At 37.7% G+C, this 21,774-nt stretch overlaps 2 protein-coding genes and 3 long non-coding RNA genes across 6 annotated transcripts; 2 read left to right on the forward strand and 3 right to left on the reverse strand.

Annotated features, from left to right (window-relative positions):
- Positions 1-1,095: 1,095 nt before the first annotated feature.
- Positions 1,096-1,989, forward strand: LOC116731023 (uncharacterized). The gene is made up of 2 exons (XR_004341478.1): positions 1,096-1,396; positions 1,825-1,989. It is a non-coding gene; the product is annotated as an uncharacterized LOC116731023 (long non-coding RNA).
- A 7,843-nt stretch (positions 1,990-9,832) lies between these two features.
- On the reverse strand, positions 9,833-10,596 carry LOC116730987 (gastrula zinc finger protein XlCGF8.2DB-like; the record flags this gene model as incomplete). The annotated part of the gene is made up of 2 exons (XM_032580564.1): positions 9,833-10,045; positions 10,294-10,596. Coding segments are annotated over 2 exons (516 nt in total), but the record flags the coding sequence as incomplete, so codon positions are not given.
- A 600-nt stretch (positions 10,597-11,196) lies between these two features.
- On the reverse strand, positions 11,197-13,389 carry LOC116731620 (gastrula zinc finger protein XlCGF57.1-like; the record flags this gene model as incomplete). Its single annotated transcript, XM_032581432.1, has 5 exons — positions 11,197-11,309; positions 11,392-11,491; positions 11,824-12,126; positions 12,544-13,091; positions 13,176-13,389. Coding segments are annotated over 5 exons (1,278 nt in total), but the record flags the coding sequence as incomplete, so codon positions are not given.
- A 1,810-nt stretch (positions 13,390-15,199) lies between these two features.
- Positions 15,200-15,954, forward strand: LOC116731024 (uncharacterized). The gene is made up of 2 exons (XR_004341479.1): positions 15,200-15,366; positions 15,790-15,954. It is a non-coding gene; the product is annotated as an uncharacterized LOC116731024 (long non-coding RNA).
- Positions 15,955-19,833: 3,879 nt separating this feature from the next.
- LOC116731000 (uncharacterized) lies at positions 19,834-21,637 on the reverse strand. 2 transcript variants are annotated; one of them, XR_004341451.1, is made up of 3 exons: positions 21,431-21,637; positions 21,095-21,262; positions 19,834-19,896 (listed from the first exon to the last, which is right to left on the reverse strand). It is a non-coding gene; the product is annotated as an uncharacterized LOC116731000 (long non-coding RNA). The 2 variants fall into 2 exon arrangements; XR_004341452.1 differs by lacking the exon at positions 21,431-21,637 and adding an exon at positions 21,347-21,382.
- Positions 21,638-21,774: the final 137 nt, after the last annotated feature.

Raw genomic sequence — 21,774 nt, forward strand, 5'->3', positions numbered from 1 at the left:
AATTCAATCTGTTCTTCAGCCTGACTGCAGTAAACTTCTTTCTCTTCCACTTTTATCTGATGATCTTCTGGCTCTTCCTGTTCTTGTTTCACCTGCACAGGTTCTAACTCCTCCTGGTCCAGAGTGGATCTCCTCTCCTGGTTATAAACGTTACACTTCAGGGAATCTGGAGAAGAAAACAGAGAAAAAGAGTAATTGTTACCTTTACTGAAGTAAATCGTTTAAGGCAGAAATGAACAAAAAACCATTTGAAAATTCAAGAGCGTAGACAGAGATATAGATGAATCGACATATCCAGCTGACATTTGGAGAATTCTCAAATGAACGGATTTTAAACAAATACTATAAATTATATTCAAATTTCATTTTATTCCACTTTTTTAAAAGCCCTGAGGAACTCCATCCATTCATTCGACTCATGAGCCGATACACCGCGGTGCTTCATTTGCTCTACTGTGACATCAACTGGACAATATATGTAAAATAGGCAACGTGAAAACAACATGTAGCTTTACAATGAATAAACAAGTTTAAAATGTTTGTGATTCTGATACATAAATTCCGATTAATCTGGTTGTATGAAACAATGGCTGGATCCAAAAGAAAACTAGAAACAAGAAGAAAAGAGGGTTGTGATTGGCTTGTTACTCGCTATGTCACCAGGGACAATGATTTATTACTAAAAAATAAAAACTTTAACTGCTCAGGCTCAGTTCTCTGTCTTACGCGCTTCATTACTCAACACATCACTAATGTACAGTTTGCTCTCTGTTATTTGCTTGTCAAACTGGGAGAAATAAACTATAAAAGCAATCTTCAAGGTTTTTGAACTTCTTTTACCTTCGTACGAAGCATCACCTCAGTGCAGCAGTCAGTGTTGGGTAGTAACGGATTACATGTAACGACGTTACGTAATTTAATTACAAAAAAAGAGTAACTGTAATTCGTTACAGTTACAATGAGAAAATATGTAATTCAGATACAGTTACTTCCGAAAATATTAAGAATTACAAATTTAGTTACATTTTTAAAAAAATATTAACAAAAACCTTTGCGAAATATGTAATGATATTTTTATTGCTTTGCGCCCTATATCGCCGTTTCCCGCTACGGCTCCTTGTCTCTATCATATTTGCCAGCCGCAATGCCACTCTGATGTTCCATCCTGTGCTGGCGGAGCCTCCTGGAGGAACAGCAAGCGAGCGGACGGTTCCATTTCAGCTCAAGCAGCGCATCAAAAATGACAACCTTCCAGCACTGGAAATATAAGGAGCATTTCATTTACATATGTGAAAATGGCTCAAATTTAACCGTGCAGTGCAAGAAGTGTTTGCCGGCTATCAAGAACTTGTCCACGTCGAAGCAATCTATGTCAAACCTGAGGAAACATTTAGAGGTAAGTGCAACTCACTGATAGACGAAGCGTATTGTTTTACGAATATTTGACTGTTTGGTGTTGATGCATGACAAACGTTGGAATCTATTCTTTCCCATGAGACATTGTATGCAAAGTGCCAGTGTTATGGTTTTCATGATGAACATAAAGTAAACTAGAAAATTCCTGAAGAAATTTAACCGGGGCCTGCCAAAGTGTGCCCGTCGGTTTGGACCCAGCGTTCTGATGCTAAAAATTAGCATCAATGCTAAGCTTAGCTAAATAGTAGTCATTAGCATTAGTAGTCATGGAATTTTATCACTTGCTTCGCAAGTCAGTCACTACTCTCCTTATGTATTGCTATGGGCAGGCCCCAATTAATGCTACTTTGAACATATAATTATTAATCATAGTATATTTTTCTTCTATCTTTTTTTCTCTCTTTTCAGAGGAAGCATCCAGGCGTTCTTCTGAAAGGCACGTTTAGTCCATCTGATACTCGGGACCCATCGTCCATCTTAATTCTTGATGCACTGTATTGTGCCGTGTTTAATTTTACAAGCAAGGGTGTGCAAAGAAAAAATCAAGAAAAATAAAATGTGATGTAAAAGTCTTACTTTGCTTATTTATTACTAAACTAGAGCACTTCATTGTCATTGCACATGTATGAAGTAATGAAATGCAGTTTGGCATCTAATCAAGTGCAACGTGGGCAGATTGTACAGCATGCAGTATTTAGAGATAAAATGCAGTTATTCACAGCTAGGGTAAAGAAAGATGGTTGATAGATATGTGCAGCAGAATAAATAAATTACCCCTAGGGAAATGCATGTATGTGCAGAGCCACTGTAGATAGGGCTATACAAGTGCGAATTGAAGAGGAACACTGTACAAATGTTGGGATGGTACAGTAAGGTATGGATAGAGGGGAAGGAAAGACTGGTCTTTGGGAAGAGTTCAATAAGGTGACCGCTGTAGGAAAGAAGTGGTTTCTGAACCTGCTTGTGTTAGTCTGCAAACTGCGTAAATGGTAGAGCCTGGGGGAGGAGCAGAAAAGAGTATGGCCCGATAAGAGGAGTCTGAGAAAATCTTACATGCCTGGTGCTGGCATCTCTTCTTGTGGACCTCCTGTGATTGCCTCTCAGCAATTCCCTCTCAGCTTAGTGCTCTTTTAAGGTTCCCACTCAGTTCTCAAAAATTAAATGTTGAACATGGGTCAATACTCATTAAAACCTCAAAGTAATCAAAAGTAATCAAAAGTAATTAGTTACATTACTTTTTAAAAGTAATCGAAAAAGTTACACTACAATTACATTTTAAACAAGGTAACTTGTAACTGTAACGGATTACATTTTTAAAGTAACTTACCCAACACTGGCAGCAGTGGCTTGTTGACTGAACTTTTATAGGATGTTTGGTTTGACAAACAATCGCCACTACAATTTATTTATTACAAATTATTACATTTTACAGCTACTAACACACTATTATTGTTTCATGCTGTTTGCTTTACTAACCTTGCGCTGCATTGTTCACATTTCTCCTGTTTTCAAAAGTAAGTTTGATTAGTTAAAGGAGGAAAAGCCATAAAAGGTCATTTTATGTCTACATCAATAAGCCATTTTCACAGCGTAATTGTGATTCCTGCGTTCATTTACCGGTTAACAAAACATTTATACGGGAAAAGAACATTTACTAAAATGATCCTCATACAGAAAGGTGCAGACATTTAGACCTTAACCTGCATCCAAACGCTGGTGGTTCCTACCTATTCGGTGTAAGATTATCTGGGGCCTCCGGGAGAAATCCAGCAGTCTGCGATGATCATCCATCTCTTCCTCCGACTTGACGATGATTTCTTTAAACTCTGTGAATGTTTCTTCAGCAGCAGTTAACGGCTCGTTGATAAACTCGTTTAGAGAAACAGTCGAACATTCAACCAAACAGACCATGCGCCATTTTCTTTGTCTTCTTCTTCTTCTTCTTTGGGATTTTATGACTGTCGTTTATTCATGTCATTGCATTACCGCCACCTTGTGGATCTTACGATCATCTAAAGATTTCTCATACAGTGCCAGTTCTCTTTGAAAGACGTCAAATCTTTTCTTCCACTTTATCTAATTAAAACAAATACAATATTAGTATTCCAGTTTTCCACAAATCCAAAGTTAATATTGTCTTCTGATTCGTATCTCCTACATCCCGCAACATGTTTCACAGTTTCTTCACTCCACCAGATCAGAACCTTTCCTATAGTTTCCGTATATCCACAATGATCGCTGCTGCTTTGTTCGGAGTTACCGCTGGTTCCGCCCATCCTGTGGCTTATTGAGAGCCGATCAGCACCGGCTTGTTCACTGAATTGTGCGGTGCTGGTGGTCGAGTGTAAAAGACTTTTACCGGTTTTATCTATTTGATTTTTCTACCGGTATTTTAATAATAGTTTGTATTTTTTTCTTTTTTAGCTCTGAGGATTGAAGGTGGTGCGTTTGGCCCAGATGGTGGCGCCCCCTGTTGCTGTGGCTGTCCCGTGATCAACATAAATCGATTGAGGGAAATCCAACGAGTGTGACGTCACGGTGTTTGGTGATTCTTTGCTCGGGAGCCTCCGATCCAGAACCTGTCAGCACCTACCGCCAAGCCTCGGCAACTCAGCTTAGTTTTTCCTAACTTCTTCTCATCTACATAGAGGTATTATTTAATTTTACTGTTTTTATTTTAATAAATTATTATAACTTTGAAACAGTGTCTATTGCAATTCACTCTAAATTTCCCCTCTCGCTGCTCCTCTTTTTATTCAGACTTGGGAAACCCTAGTTACAGAAGTTAACAGCTGCTAGAAAAAGCAAATTAAAGTAAGATAAATGAGTACATATGAAAATAAGATATTAAAAATCTAACAAATAGCTAAAAATGCAATTTATACCAGGTGAGTCTTTCTCCTCTACAGTGAACAGGTGTTATGCCGAGAAATGCATGCCTGCCAAAAATTGCATGCCCTGTCGCGGGAGCGCGCATCGCTCTAAACTCTCGCATATTGATGTGAAAACGGACTGAAATATGACCGAAGAGGAAATTTTTGAAGATATTCGTAACATTATCACGTTTCTTAATCATGTAAGACATAAAACGGTGGGTTTTATTTCGCTGATTAATTGAAATAAATACGGTTTTTATAGCTTTATTGACACATATGAGTCGAACGTTTTTCAGTCAGCGTCTGATGAAAATGTTCTCCGCAGATGGCTTGAAATTCCCCGATTTTTCTTTTAACACAATGGCTTAAAGCATTACAAAACAGAAGCCCGTTATGTAGAACATTTTATATCATCCTTTACTGTCTAGTCTATTAATGTAGGGGGGATCCATTTTAATTTCTGAGCCAGCCAATATTTGTATCCCCTGTCTATTGTCCTGTTGATATGAAACTTACAGAAGTAGCTCAGAGAACAAGTGTCATTACGTAGAAAAGGTAAAATCCCTCTTAACTCTTTATTTCTCCATTTTAGCAGGGGATGCGTTTTTGGCAAAGCCTATTATTAGCCTGCCAAAATATGCATGCCCTCTCTATTTTCCTCAAATATTATCCTATTGATATGAAACTTATACCAGCAATTCATAGAACAAGTGTGATTATGTAGAAAAAGTTATTCCACTCTTAACTTTTTATTTCTCCATTTTAGCAGGGGATGCATTTTTTGGCAAGGTCTATCATTAGCCTGCCAAAATATGCATGTGTAGCATGTAATGTAATTATGTAGCAGAATTAATTTTATTTATTTATTTTATTTTTCTTTATGAACCTTCTCAAAACTAATTTTCTTTGAATTGACATGTCTGTAATATATTATTTCTGTTTTATCTTGCTTTCATTTTTGGTCCCTAGTGTGTAAAAGGCCATCCTCATCTATGAATATTGGTTTTCCTTTGTTTTTTTAATTGTATTTTGTTTTGGTGGGGAAGCTTTTATTTTCTTACTTCCTGTTTGCGCGCTACATCCTGTGTGTTCCCGCTGCCCTCCTCAGTTCGCGCCAAGCTGCGCTGGGGAGAGGTAAGTGTACAGAGTTGTCTTTCATTCGAGTATTAAAATATTGAAAACGTTCTAAAAATATGTTGTAAACTCACATATATATATATTCATGTTTAGCGCAGCACTATGATGGGAATTTGTCTCCCACATTGGTGACACCCATCAAGTTTTCCGTATCAACGTGGTTATTTTTTTTTCCTTTTGGTTGATTAGGGTGTTTGTGGAGAATCCGGAGCCCAGGAGCTGCTGTGATTAAAATGTTCTTGTTTTGAACAGGTATGTGGGTTGTTTCAGATTTTATTTGGATGTTAAATTAATGTATTTAGCACATTTCTATGTTATGGTGGAAAATTGTAATTGTAGGGCAGATTATTTCTGTTTAGGTTTTATTTTAATTGCTTTGTATGTCAGGGAATTTTAGTTTTGTTTAATGCATTTCTGTCAGTTCGCGCCAAGCTGCGCTGGGGAGAGGGTGTTTGTGGAGAATCCGGAGCCCAGGAGCTGCTGTGATTAAAATGTTCTTGTTTTGAACAGGAATAAAATTATCCTGAATCCTGATTCCGAGGTGGTCCTGACTTCCTGTTTCACAACCGTTACACATGCCCCCTCTATTTTTCTCAAATATTATCCTACTGATATGAAATTCATACCAGTAGCTAAGAGGATAAGTGTAATTATGTAGAAAAGGTAAAATCCCTCTTGACTCTTTATTTTTTCAAGCTAGGAGGGGGATGCATTTTTTGCAATATCGAATTTGAGCCTGCCGATATTTGCATGCCATACCTATTTCCCCCAAATATCATCCTATTGATATAAAACTCATACCAGCAGTTAAGGGAACAAATGTGATTATGTAGATAATGTTATTTCTTTATTATCGCTATTGCAAGGATACTGAAGGAAATAAATCTGACAATGCATCTTTGCTAAATGTAAAGCATGCACAAACCATTTTTATTTTGGTTTAACATAAAAATTAAATCACTTTTTTTCATTAATTTCAACAAAAGAATATTCATAACAATAGGTTTCCTTAACTCACTTGGAGAGTCCCAAAAAGATGTGAAGAGGTGCTTGGAAGTAACAAGGTGAGAAAAACAAGAACAATTATTGTTTATTATAATAAAAAATGTCATAATTGGATAACTAGAATGTTAATTTAACATTTTATCCTCTCAACAAGGACCTTTATGAGAAGCAAAGGAATGAAAGTGTCAATGTGGAAATGTGAAACAGTATAACAAGCCATCCAGCAAGATGTGGTTTCATGTGGTGTGCTTGCGCTTAAAGTAAGTGCTGTTTAAATATATATATACTGTGTATATATATATATATATATATATATATATATATATATATATATATATATACACATGGATGCACATGGTCCTCCAGAATGGTTCGGTAGTCCTTGGCAGTGATGCGTCCATCTAGCACAAGTATGGGGCCAAGGGAATGCCATGATATGGCAGCCCAAACCATCACTGATCCACCCCCATGCTTCACTCTGGGCATGCAACAGTCTGGGTGGTACGCTTCCTTGGGGCTTCTCCACACCGTAACTCTCCCGGATGTGGGGAAAACAGTAAAGGTGGACTCATCAGAGAACAATACACGTTTCATATTGTCCACAGCCCAAGATTTGCGCTTCTCGCACCATTGAAACCGACGTTTGGCATTGGCACGAGTGACCAAAGGTTTGGCTATAGCAGCCCGGCCGTGTATATTGACCCTGTGGAGCTCCCGACAGACAGTTTTGGTGGAAACAGGAGAGTCGAGGTGCACATTTAATTCTGCCGTGATTTGGGCAGAACAGCTGCTAGAAGAAGCAAATTAAAGTAAGATAAATGAGTACATATGAAAATAAGAAATTTAAAATCTAACAAATAGCTAAAAATGCAATTTATACCAGGTGAGTCTTTCTCCCCTACAATGTGGACCGGTACCAGTACTGGACTGATTCTGATCCTTCAAATGATTCTAACATAACTTAGAAGTTGATGTAAAAATAATGTTTGTTTTAGCCACAAAATGATTATGCTCAGCAGCAAACAACAAATCACCAACTACAGCATAGAGCAGCTCATCCATGTAGCAGCTATGTAGCCTGACGTAAAAACATTTTGCTAGACAATGTCAAACATTGAGAAGTTTAAGTTATTGTTATCAAACCTTATCAAATACGGAGTTTTGAAGCCAAAAGTACCTCAGAAATATACAGAGCCAACCATGAGAATCAACTCGTTTAAAGTTTAAACTCAGTTTCAAACAAACACAAAGACCCTATAAATGTTGGGCTGTTGAACTGGACCATTCAAGCTAATCTTCTGTTAGCAGCTTTACAAATCTTTTACATGACATTACCAAGACACATTAAAACTAACCTTTATCTTGGCTTTTTTCTATTCTTCCTCTTTTCTCCCTCCCTGAAGGATAAGTCCTTTTTGGAGACATTGTTTTGCTGACTTGTCTTCTGACCGGAGCTTTTCACGTTTGGATGAGGCTCATGTTACCAGCGAAGCGTGCGGTACCTGCCGCGGCCACCAGGGGCCGCCAAGAGCATATTGTTTCTTTCTATCAATAAAATAATAATTTCTACATACAATAATGTCAGGTCTAAATACCTATTAGACAATTTAAACAAACACAGGAAAGACAAGAGAGTTAGATTCTTTGTTTCTCGCGAGGAGAGCAGACAGAGATGTGCTTTCAGTTACAAATCTCCAAACGCTCTGAAACACATCTGACCGCTCCTCTCTTTTTATTACTTTCAGAAACCCTCGTACATTGGGCGCTTGCAACTTCTCAAAGGGAGGGGGAAAACAATTCATCACTAGTTGCAGCGCTAATGACATTCACTATTTAGACACATGTTATCTACACTCTAAATCCTTCTACTCCAGTCGAGTTCCAGACACGGCCGGCGTTGAGTAAAACAAGTTGTATATCACACAGGAGAGCAGAGTTTATTGCTGGGCAATAAACTCTGCTAGAAGAGTTGTCTCCGCTATCTCCCAGGCTTTGCTGCTGGATCTCAAGGAAGTCACAGGAAGGAATCAAAGTTATTTAACACACAGAAACATTACTTAAAATAGAAGAAAAAGAGAAAAAGCATATAATTAAACATTATCTAAATGTAACTACAAGGCTACATGATACAACGAATATTTGATAATTACTAAAAATACAATTTATCCAACAATTATCAAATATATATTATTGTAAAAACAAACCACTTAATAGTGAAATTGTGTGGTTTTGATATTATGACAGAAATTATTACTAAGAAAAATAAATAAAATCAGCTCCACTGAGGGGGCCCCCTAGTGGCCCTGGGGCCCTTAGTGGCTGCTTAGTTTGCTATGCCTTGTGCCAGCTCTGGCAATCAAAGCAGGAAAATTAATTTGTGGTGAATCTTGCATTTTCCTTCAAGTACAAATTCATTTTATTTCATTTGAAAAGATTTTAATCAGAGTAAAACTGGTTAATATAATTTGAAAGAAAACTCAATCTCATTTTACTTTAAAGACAAAAATATCGCAAATATTTTTTTGCAGATTTTTTAGAAAACACTCAATTCTGTACATTCTAGTTTTGATTTTAAAAACTTTTAAAATAAACCCCACATACTCTCTCTATGGTACAGAATAATACAAATCAATCCCTCAAGTCCAATCATGTGAGAATGTTCTGGAAGGGAGTCCATGTCCGGTCAAACTCTGTTAATGCATGAAATAGTCAGTGGGCCCCCAAGCCTCTTCATCTATCAGCATCAGTACTGGCACTCCTCAGGGCTGTGTGCTGAGCCCTCTGCTCTTCACGTTGTACACACACAACATACAGTTTGACATAAACAGTATGTTAATACAATAACATACAGTTTATCATTATTGTTTTTTGATAAAGAATATACCAAAAAGAACAAGAAAGCATCTCTGAAGGAAAATGTGTCATGGTTGCACATCTCCAAGTATCCAAATGATCACATTTAACAAATACAACAATTTTCAGCTTTATAGACATGAAACCCCTCCAGTCTTTCATTCTAGTTTTAAACCAAATCAGTTCTATAGTGAACCTCAACATAGGACATGTATGGAAAATACTTCTACTGCTTTTCACCTGTGTGACGCCTCATGTGATGAATTAAATTACCTTTTTGACAAAAACTTTTTCCACAGGTCACACATGAAAACGGCTTTTCACCATTATAAATCATCATGTGTCGAGTTAAATCCTGTTTTTGACTAAAACTTTTTCCACAGTTCACACATGAAAACGGCTTTTCACCATTATAAATCATCATGTGTCGAGTTAAATCCTGTTTTTGACTAAAACTTTTTCCACAGTTCACACATGAAAACGGCTTTTCACCTGTGAGTCATCATGTGCCGAGTTAAATCCTGTTTTTGACTAAAACTTTTTCCACAGTTCACACATGAAAAAGGCTTTTCACCAGAGTGAATCCTCATGTGCACAGTTAAATTGTGTTTTAGACTAAAACTTTTTCCACAGTTCACACATGAAAACGGCTTTTCACCAGTGTGAGTCATCATGTGCCGAGTTAAATCCTGTTTTTGACTAAAACTTTTTCCACAGTTCACACATGAAAACGGCTTTTCACCATTATAAATCATCATGTGTCGAGTTAAATCCTGTTTTTGACTAAAACTTTTTCCACAGTTCACACATGAAAACGGCTTTTCACCATTATAAATCATCATGTGTCGAGTTAAATCCTGTTTTTGACTAAAACTTTTTCCACAGTTCACACATGAAAACGGCTTTTCATCATTATGAATCATCATGTGTCGAGTTAAATTCCGTTTTACACTAAAACTTTTTCCACAGTTCACACATGAAAACGGCTTTTCACCTGAGTCATCATGTGCCGAGTTAAATCCTGTTTTTGACTAAAACTTTTTCCACAGTTCACACATGAAAAAGGCTTTTCACCAGAGTGAATCCTCATGTGCACAGTTAAATTGTGTTTTAGACTAAAACTTTTTCCACAGTTCACACATGAAAACGGCTTTTCACCTGTGTGAATCATCATGTGCCGAGTTAAATCCTGTTTTTGACTAAAACTTTTTCCACAGTTCACACATGAAAACAGCTTTTCACCAGTGTGAATCCTCATGTGCTGAGTTAAATTCTGTTTTAGACTAAAACTTTTTCCACAGTTCACACATGAAAACGGCTTTTCACCCGTATGAGTTCTCATGTGAGCATCAAAAACAGATTTGAAAGACAAACGCTTTTTGCAGATGTCACATGAGAAAGGTTTTCTTCTTTCCTGATTTTGGTTCTCAGCTTCAGCAGCTTCCTGGAACATGACTTGGTTCCTGTTTGGTTCTGATTCAGTGTGGTCTGTTTGCACATCAACAGGAACCACCATGCAGGTATCAGTCTCCTGTTTTAATTCAATCTGTTCTTCAGCCTGACTGCAGTAAACTTCTTTCTCTTCCACTTTTATCTGATGATCTTCTGGCTCTTCCTGTTCTTGTTTCACCTGCACAGGTTCTAACTCCTCCTGGTCCAGAGTGGATCTCCTCTCCTGCTTTTCACCTGTGTGAATCCTCACGTGTCGAGTTAAATTCAGTTTTACACTAAAACTTTTTCCACAGTTCACACATGAAAACGGCTTTTCACCAGTGTGAGTCATCATGTGCCGAGTAAAATGTTGTTTTCGACTAAAACTTTTTCCACAGTTCACACATGAAAAAGGCTTTTCACCAGAGTGAATCCTCATGTGCTGAGTTAAATTGTGTTTTAGACTAAAACTTTTTCCACAGTTCACACATGAAAACGGCTTTTCACCAGTGTGAATCCTCATGTGCTGAGTTAAATCCTGTTTTTGACTAAAACTTTTTCCACAGTTCACACATGAAAACGGCTTTTCACCTGTGAGTCATCATGTGCCGAGTTAAATCCTGTTTTTGACTAAAACTTTTTCCACAGTTCACACATGAAAAAGGCTTTTCACCAGAGTGAATCCTCATGTGCACAGTTAAATTGTGTTTTAGACTAAAACTTTTTCCACAGTTCACACATGAAAACGGCTTTTCACCAGTGTGAGTCATCATGTGCCGAGTTAAATCCTGTTTTTGACTAAAACTTTTTCCACAGTTCACACATGAAAACGGCTTTTCACCATTATAAATCATCATGTGTCGAGTTAAATCCTGTTTTTGACTAAAACTTTTTCCACAGTTCACACATGAAAACGGCTTTTCACCATTATAAATCATCATGTGTCGAGTTAAATCCTGTTTTTGACTAAAACTTTTTCCACAGTTCACACATGAAAACGGCTTTTCATCATTATGAATCATCATGTGTCGAGTTAAATTCCGTTTTACACTAAAACTTTTTCCACAGTTCACACATGAAAACGGCTTTTCACCTGAGTCATCATGTGCCGAGTTAAATCCTGTTTTTGACTAAAACTTTTTCCACAGTTCACACATGAAAAAGGCTTTTCACCAGAGTGAATCCTCATGTGCACAGTTAAATTGTGTTTTAGACTAAAACTTTTTCCACAGTTCACACATGAAAACGGCTTTTCACCTGTGTGAATCATCATGTGCCGAGTTAAATCCTGTTTTTGACTAAAACTTTTTCCACAGTTCACACATGAAAACAGCTTTTCACCAGTGTGAATCCTCATGTGCTGAGTTAAATTCTGTTTTAGACTAAAACTTTTTCCACAGTTCACACATGAAAACGGCTTTTCACCCGTATGAGTTCTCATGTGAGCATCAAAAACAGATTTGAAAGACAAACGCTTTTTGCAGATGTCACATGAGAAAGGTTTTCTTCTTTCCTGATTTTGGTTCTCAGCTTCAGCAGCTTCCTGGAACATGACTTGGTTCCTGTTTGGTTCTGATTCAGTGTGGTCTGTTTGCACATCAACAGGAACCACCATGCAGGTATCAGTCTCCTGTTTTAATTCAATCTGTTCTTCAGCCTGACTGCAGTAAACTTCTTTCTCTTCCACTTTTATCTGATGATCTTCTGGCTCTTCCTGTTCTTGTTTCACCTGCACAGGTTCTAACTCCTCCTGGTCCAGAGTGGATCTCCTCTCCTGCTTTTCACCTGTGTGAATCCTCACGTGTCGAGTTAAATTCAGTTTTACACTAAAACTTTTTCCACAGTTCACACATGAAAACGGCTTTTCACCAGTGTGAGTCATCATGTGCCGAGTAAAATGTTGTTTTCGACTAAAACTTTTTCCACAGTTCACACATGAAAAAGGCTTTTCACCAGAGTGAATCCTCATGTGCTGAGTTAAATTGTGTTTTAGACTAAAACTTTTTCCACAGTTCACACATGAAAACGGCTTTTCACCAGTGTGAATCCTCATGTGCTGAGTTAAATCCTGTTTTTGACTAAAACTTTTTCCACAGTTCACACATGAAAACGGCTTTTCACCTGTGTGAATCCTGATGTGCCGAGTTAAATCCCGTTTTTGACTAAAACTTTTTCCACAGTTCACACATGAAAACGGCTTTTCACCAGTGTGAATCCTCATGTGCCGAGTTAAATACTTTTTTTGACTAAAACTTTTTCCACAGTTCACACATGAAAACGGCTTTTCACCAGTGTGAATCCTCATGTGCTGAGTTAAATCCTGTTTTTGACTAAAACTTTTTCCACAGTTCACACATGAAAACGGCTTTTCACCTGTGTGAATCCTGATGTGCCGAGTTAAATCCCGTTTTTGACTAAAACTTTTTCCACAGTTCACACATGAAAACGGCTTTTCACCAGTGTGAATCCTCATGTGCCGAGTTAAATACTTTTTTTGACTAAAACTTTTTCCACAGTTCACACATGAAAACGGCTTTTCACCAGTGTGAATCCTCATGTGCCGAGTTAAATACTTTTTTTGACTAAAACTTTTTCCACAGTTCACACATGAAAACGGCTTTTCACCAGTGTGAATCCTCATGTGCCGAGTTAAATACTTTTTTTGACTAAAACTTTTTCCACATTTCACACATGAAAACGGCTTTTCACCCTTATGAGTTCTCATATGAGCATCAAAAACAGATTTGAAAGACAAACGCTTTTTACAGATGTCACATGAGAAAGGTTTTCTTCTTTCCTGATTTTGGTTCTCAGCTTCAGCAGCTCCCTGGAAGATGACTTGGTTCCTGTTTGGTTCTGATTCAATGTGGTCTGTTTGTTCATCAACAGGAACCACCATGCAGGTATCAGTCTCCTGTTTTAATTCAATCTGTTCTTCAGCCTGACTGCAGTAAACTTCTTTCTCTTCCACTTTTATCTGATGATCTTCTGGCTCTTCCTGTTCTTGTTTCACCTGCAGAGGTTCCAACTCCTCCTGGTCCGGAGTGGATCTCCTCTCCTGGTTATAAACGTTAAACTTCAGGGAATCTGGAAAAGAAAACAGAGAAAAAGAGTAATTGTTACCTTTACTGAAGTAAATAGGAGAAATTGTTCATTGTTTGAAACAGCAAGGAACAAAAAAAACCACACAAAAAAAACCCACTTGAAAATTCAAGAGCGCAGACAGAGATACAGATCAGTCGATATATCCAGCTGACATTTGGAGAATTCTCAAGTGAACAGATGTAAAAAATATATTTTATTTATTACAAAATTAATTGTAGTCGGGATCATTGTTCATATTTAACAGTAAAATGTATTATTTCAAGATATTTATTTCTATTACTTTGAATTATATTAAAATTTTATTGTAGTCCACTTTATATTTTTATGGTTTATTTATAAACATGAGTTTATTTGTCGGTTTATTTGTTATTAACTTTTCTAAGTTAGACATTAAGAACTGTGGGTCCATTTTCTGTAAGTATAGGGACTGGTATAGGACCAGCATGCACTGGGTTGGGCCTGTGGGTTTTGACCAGAGCAGGAGAGGAAACAATGAAAAGTAGTGATGGTGAGATGCAGCTTCATGAAGCCCTGAGGAACTCCATCCAATCATTCGACTCATGAGCCGATGCACCGCGGTGCTTCATTTGCTCTACTGTGACATCAACTGGACAATATATGTAAAATAGGCAACGTGAAAACAACATGAAGCTTTACAATGAATAAACAAGTAAAAGATGTTTGTGATTCTGATACATAAATTCCGATTAATCTGGTTGTATGAAACAATGGCTGGATCCAAAAGAAAACTAGAAACAAAAAGAAAAGAGGGTTGTGATTGGCTTGTTACTCGCTATGTCACCAGGGACAACGATTTATTAATAAAAAATAAAAACTTTAACTGCTCAGGTTTAGGTGAGTTCTCCGTCTTACCCGCTTCATTACTCGACACATCATTAATGTAAAGTTTGATCTTTGTTATTTGCTTGTCAAACTGGAAAAAATAAACTATAAAAGCAATCTTCAAGGTTTTTGAACTTCTTTTACCTTCGTACGAAGCATCACCTCAGTGCAGCAGTCAGTGTTGGGTAGTAACGGATTACATGTAACGACGTTACGTAATTTAATTACAAAAAAAGAGTAACTGTAATTCGTTACAGTTACAATGAGAAAATATGTAATTCAGCTACAGTTACTTCCGAAAATAATAAGAATTACAAATTTAGTTACATTTTTAAAAAAATATGAACAAAAACCTTTGCGAAATATGTAATGATATTTTTATTGCTTTGCGCCCTATATCGCCGTTTCCCGCTGCGGCTCCTTGTCTCTATCATATTTGCCAGCCGCAATGCCATTCTGATGTTCCATCCTGTGCTGGTGGAGCCTCCTGGAGGAACAGCAAGCGAGCGGACGGTTCCATTTCAGTTCAAGCAGCGCATCAAAAATGACAGCCTTCCAGCACTGGAAATATAAGGAGCATTTCATTTACATATGTGAAAATGGCTCAAATTTAACCGTGCAGTGCAAGAAGTGTTTGCCGGCTATCAAGAACTTGTCCACGTCGAAGCAATCTATGTCAAACCTGAGGAAACATTTAGAGGTAAGTGCAACTCACTGATAGACGAAGCGTATTGTTTTACGAATATTTGACTGTTTGGTGTTGATGCATGACAAACGTTGGAATCTATTCTTTCCCATGAGACATTGTATGCAATGTGATAGTGTTATGGTTTTCATGATGAACATAAAGTAAACTAGAAAATTCCTGAAGAAATGTAACGGGGCCTGCCAAAGTGTGCCCGTCGGTTTGGACCCAGCGTTCTGATGCTAAAAATTAGCATCAATGCTAAGCTTAGCTAAATAGTAGTCATTAGCTTGTGGAATTTTATCACTTGCTTCGCAAGTCAGTCACTACTCTCCTTATGTATTGCTATGGGCAGGCCCCAATTAATGCTACTTTGAACATATAATTATTAATCATAGTATATTTTTCTTCTATCTTTTTTTCTCTCTCTTTTTTCAGAGGAAGCATCCAGGCGTTCTTCTGAAAGGCACGTTTAGTCCATCTGATACTCGGGACCCATCGTCCATCTTAATTCTTGATGCACTGTATTGTGCCGTGTTTAATTTTACAAGCAAGGGTGTGCAAAGAAAAAATCAAGAAAAATAAAATGTGATGTAAAAGTCTTACTTTGCTTATTTATTACTAAACTAGAGCACTTCATTGTCATTGCACATGTATGAAGTAATGAAATGCAGTTTGGCATCTAATCAAGTGCAACGTGGGCAGATTGTACAGCATGCAGTATTTAGAGATAAAATGCAGTTATTCACAGCTAGGGTAAGGAAAGATGGTTGATAGATATGTGCAGCAGAATAAATAAAATACCCCTAGGGAAATGCATGTATGTGCAGAGCTACTGTAGATAGGGCTATACAAGTGCGAATTGAAGAGGAACACTGTACAAATGTTGGGATGGTACAGTAAGGTATGGATAGAGGGGAAGGAAAGACTGGTCTTTGGGAAGAGTTCAATAAGGTGACCGCTGTAGGAAAGAAGTGGTTTCTGAACCTGCTTGTGTTAGTCTGCAAACTGCGTAAATGGTAGAGCCTGGGGGAGGAGCAGAAAAGAGTATGGCCCGATGAGAGGAGTCTGAGAAAATCTTACATGCCTGGTGCTGGCATCTCTTCTTGTGGACCTCCTGTGATTGCCTGTCAGCAATTCCCTCTCAGCTTAGTGCTCTTTTAAGGTTCCCACTCAGTTCTCAAAAATTAAATGTTGAACATGGGTCAATACTCATTAAAACCTCAAAGTAATCAAAAGTAATCAAAAGTAATTAGTTACATTACTTTTTAAAAGTAATCGAAAAAGTTACACTACAATTACATTTTAAACAAGGTAACTTGTAACTGTAACGGATTACATTTTTAAAGTAACTTACCCAACACTGGCAGCAGTGGCTTGTTGACTGAACTTTTATAGGATGTTTGGTTTGACAAACAATCGCCACTACAATTTATTTATTACAAATTATTACATCTTACAGCTACTAACACACTATTATTGTTTCATGCTGTTTGCTTTACTAACCTTGCGCTGCATTGTTCACATTTCTCCTGTTTTCAAAAGTAAGTTTGATTAGTTAAAGGAGGAAAAGCCATAAAAGGTAATTTTATTTCTACATCAATAAGCCATTTTCACAGCGTAATTGTGATTCCTGCGTTCATTTACCGGTTAACAAAACATTTATACGGGAAAAGAACATTTACTAAAATGATCCTCATACAGAAAGGTGCAGACATTTAGACCTTAACCTGCATCCAAACGCTGGTGGTTCCTACCTATTCGGTGTAAGATTATCTGGGGCCTCCGGGAGAAATCCAGCAGTCTGCGATGATCATCCATCTCTTCCTCCGACTTGACGATGATTTCTTTAAACTCTGTGAATGTTTCTTCAGCAGCAGTTAACGGCTCGTTGATAAACTCGTTTAGAGAAACAGTCGAACATTCAACCAAACAGACCATGCGCCATTTTCTTTGTCTTCTTCTTCTTCTTCTTCTTTGGGATTTTATGACTGTCGTTCATTCATGTCATTGCATTACCGCCACCTTGTGGATCTTACGATCATCACATCTAAAGATTTCTCATACAGTGCCAGTTCTCTTTGAAAGACGTAAAATCTTTTCTTCCACTTTATCTAAATAAAACAAATACAATATTAGTATTCCAGTTTTCCACAAATCCAAAGTTAATATTGTCTTCTGATTCGTATCTCCTACATCCCGCAACATGTTTCACAGTTTCTTCACTCCACCAGATCAGAACCTTTCCTATAGTTTCCGTATATCCACAATGATCGCTGCTGCTTTGTTCGGAGTTACCGCTGGTTCCGCCCATTCTGTGGCTTATTGAGAGCCGATCAGCACCGGCTTGTTCACTGAATTGTGCGGTGCTGGTGGTCGGGTGTAAAAGACTTTTACCGGTTTTATCTATTTGATTTTTCTACCGGTATTTTAATAATAGTTTGTATTTTTTTCTTTTTTAGCTCTCAGGATTGAAGGTGGTGCGTTTGGCCCAGATGGTGGCGCCCCCTGTTGCTGTGGCTGTCCCGTGATCAACATAAATCGATTGAGGGAAATCCAAAGAGTGTGTGACGTCACGGTGTTTGGTGATTCTTTGCTCGGGAGCCTCCGATCCAGAACCTGTCAGCACCTACCGCCAAGCGTCGGCAACTCAGCTTAGTTTTTCCTAACTTCTTCTCATCTACATAGAAGTATTATTTAATTTTACTGTTTTTATTTTAATAAATTATTATAACTTTGAAACAGTGTCTATTGCAGTTCACTCTAAATTTCCCCTCTCGCTGCTCCTCTTTTTGTTCAGACTTGGGAAACCCTAGTTACAGAAGTTAACAGCTGCTAGAAAAAGCAAATTAAAGTAAGATAAATGAGTACATATGAAAATAAGAAATTTAAAATCTAACAAATAGCTAAAAATTGTAATTTATACCAGGTGAGTCTTTCTCCCCTACAATGTGGACCGGTACCAGTACTGGACTGATTCTGATCCTTCAAATGATTCTAACATAACTTAGAAGTTGATGTAAAAATAATGTTTGTTTTAGCCACAAAATGATTATGCTCAGCAGCAAACAACAAATCACCAACTACAGCATAGAGCAGCTCATCCATGTAGCAGCTATGTAGCCTGACGTAAAAACATTTTGCTAGACAATGTCAAACATTGAGAAGTTTAAGTTATTGTTATCAAACCTTATCAAACACGGAGTTTTGAAGCCAAAAATACCTGAGAAATATACAGAGCCAACCATGAGAATCAACTCGTTTAAAGTTTAAACTCAGGTTCACACAAACACAAAGACCCTATAAATGTTGGGCTGTTGAACTGGACCATTCAAGCTAATTTTCTATTAGCAGCTTTACAAATCTTTACATGACATTACCAAGACACATTAAAACAAACCTTTATCTTGGCTTTTTTCTATTCTTCCTTTCTTTTCTCCCTTCCTGAAGGATAAGTCCTTTTTGGAGACATTGTTTTGCTGACTTGTCTTCTGACCGGAGCTTTTCACGTTTGGATGAGGCTCATGTTACCAGCGAAGCGTGCGGTACCTGCCGCGGCCACCAGGGGCCGCCAAGAGCATATTGTTTCTTTCTATCAATAAAAAAATAATTTCTACATACATTATCAAATATATATTATTGTAAAAACAAACCACTACATAGTGACATTGTGTGGTTTTGATATTATGACAGAAATTATTACTAAGAAAAATAAATAAAATCAGCTCCACTGAGGGGGCCCCCTAGTGGCCCTGGGGCCCTAAGCGGCTGCTTGGTTTGCTATTGCCTTGTGCCGGCTCTGGCAATCAAAGCAGGAAATTTAATTTGTGGTGAATCTTGCATTTTCCTTAAAGTACAAATCCATTTTATTTCATTTGAAAAGATTTTAATCAGAGTAAAACTGGTTAATATAATTTGAAAGAAAACTCAATCTCATTTTACTTTAAAGACAAAATTATCACAAATACTTTTTTGCAGATTTAAAAAAAAAACCACTCAATTCTGTACATTCTAGTTTTGATTTTAAAAACTTTTAAAATAAACCCCACATACACTCTCTATGGTACAGAATAATACAAATCAATCCCTCAAGTCCAATCATGTGAGAATGTTCTGGAAGGGAGTCCATGTCCGGTCAAACTCTGTTAATGCATGAAATAGTCAGTGGGCCCCCAAGCCTCTTCATCTATCAGCATCAGTACTGGCACTCCTCAGGGCTGTGTGCTGAGCCCTCTGCTCTTCACGTTGTACACACACAACATACAGTTTGACATAAACAGTATGTTAATACAATAACATACAGTTTATCATTAATGTTTATTGATACAGAATATACCAAAAAAAACAAGAAAGCATCTCTGAAGGAAAATGTGTCATGGTTGCACATCTCCAAGTATCCAAATGAATACATTTAACAAATACAACAATTTTCAGCTTTATAGACATGAAACCCCTCCAGTCTTTCATTCTAGTTTTAAACCAAATCAGTTCTATAGTGAACCTCAACATAGAACATGTATGGAAAATACTTCTACTGCTTTTCACCTGTGTGAATCCTCATGTGCTGAGTTAAATTACTTTTGACAAAAACCTTTTCCACAGTTCACACATGAAAACGGCTTTTCACCTGTGTGAATCCTCATGTGATGAGTAAAATTATGTTTTTGACTAAAACTTTTTCCACAGTTCACACATGAAAACGGCTTTTCACCTGTGTGAGTCATCATGTGCCGAGTTATATCCTGTTTTTGACTAAAACTTTTTCCACAGTTCACACATGAAAACGGCTTTTCACCTGTGTGAATCATCATGTGCCGAGTTAAATCCTGTTTTTGACTAAACATTTTTCCACAGTTCACACATGAAAACGGCTTTTCACCATTATAAATCATCATGTGCCGAGTTAAATTCCGTTTTACACTAAAACTTTTTCCACAGTTCACACATGAAAACGGCTTTTCACCTGTGTGAGTCATCATGTGCCGAGTGATATCCTGTTTTTGACTAAAACTTTTTCCACAGTTCACACATGAAAACGGCTTTTCACCTGTGTGAGTCATCATGTGCCGAGTTAAATCCTGTTTTAGACTAAAACTTTTTCCACAGTTCACACATGAAAACGGCTTTTCACCAGTGTGAATACTCATGTGATGAGTAAAATGTTGTTTTCGACTAAAACTTTTTCCACAGTTCACACATGAAAACGGCTTTTCACCTGTGTGAATCCTCATGTGCAGAGTTCAATTATGTTTTCGACTAAAACTTTTTCCACAGTTCACACATGAAAACGGCTTTTCACCTGTGTGAATCATCATGTGCCGAGTTAAAACCTGTTTGTGACTAAAACTTTTTCCACAGTTCACACATGAAAAAGGCTTTTCACCCATATGAGTTCTCATATGAGCATCAAACACAGATTTGAAAGACAAACGCTTTTTACAGATGTCACATGAGAAAGGTTTTCTTCTTTCCTGATTTTGGTTCTCAGCTTCAGCAGCTTCCTGGAAGATGACTTGGTTCCTGTTTGGTTCTGATTCAGTTTGGTCTGTTTGCACATCAACAGGAACCACCATGCAGGTATCAGTCTCCTGTTTTAATCCAATCTGTTCTTCAGCCTGACTGCAGTAAACTTCTTTCTCTTCCACTTTTATCTGATGATCTTCTGGCTCTTCCTGTTCTTGTTTCACCTGCACAGGTTCTAACTCCTCCTGGTCCAGAGTGGATCTCCTCTCCTGCTTTTCACCTGTGTGACGCCTCAAGTGGTGAATTAAACTCACCTTGTGACGAAAACTTTCTCCACAGGTCACACATGAAAACGGCTTTTCACCTGTGTGACGCCTCATGTGGAGAGTCAAACTATCTTTGCGACTAAAGATTTTTCCACAGTTCATACATGTATATGGCTTTTCACCTGTGTGAATCCTCATGTGATGAGTAAAATGATGTTTTTGACTAAAACTTTTTCCACAGTTCACACATGAAAACGGCTTTTCACCTGTGTGAATCCTCATGTGCAGAGTTAAATCCTGTTTTTGACTAAAACATTTTCCACAGTTCACACATGAAAACGGCTTTTCACCTGTGTGAATCATCATGTGCCGAGTTAAAATCCGTTTTACACCAAAACTTTTTCCACAGGTCACACATGAAAACGGCTTTTCACCCGTATGAGTTCTCATATGAGCATCAAACACAGATTTGAAAGACAAACGCTTTTTACAGATGTCACATGAGAAAGGTTTTCTTCTTTCCTGATTTTGGTTCTCAGCTTCAGCAGCTCCCTGGAAGATGACTTGGTTCCTGTTTGGTTCTGATTCAGTGTGGTCTGTTTGCTCATCAACAGGAACCACCATGCAGGTATCAGTCTCCTGTTTTAATCCAATCTGTTCTTCAGCCCGACTGCAGTAAACTTCTTTCTCTTCC

The sequence above is a fragment of the Xiphophorus hellerii genome, chromosome 13 (assembly GCF_003331165.1).
Source record: "Xiphophorus hellerii strain 12219 chromosome 13, Xiphophorus_hellerii-4.1, whole genome shotgun sequence".
Classification (NCBI taxonomy): Eukaryota; Metazoa; Chordata; class Actinopteri; order Cyprinodontiformes; family Poeciliidae; genus Xiphophorus; species Xiphophorus hellerii.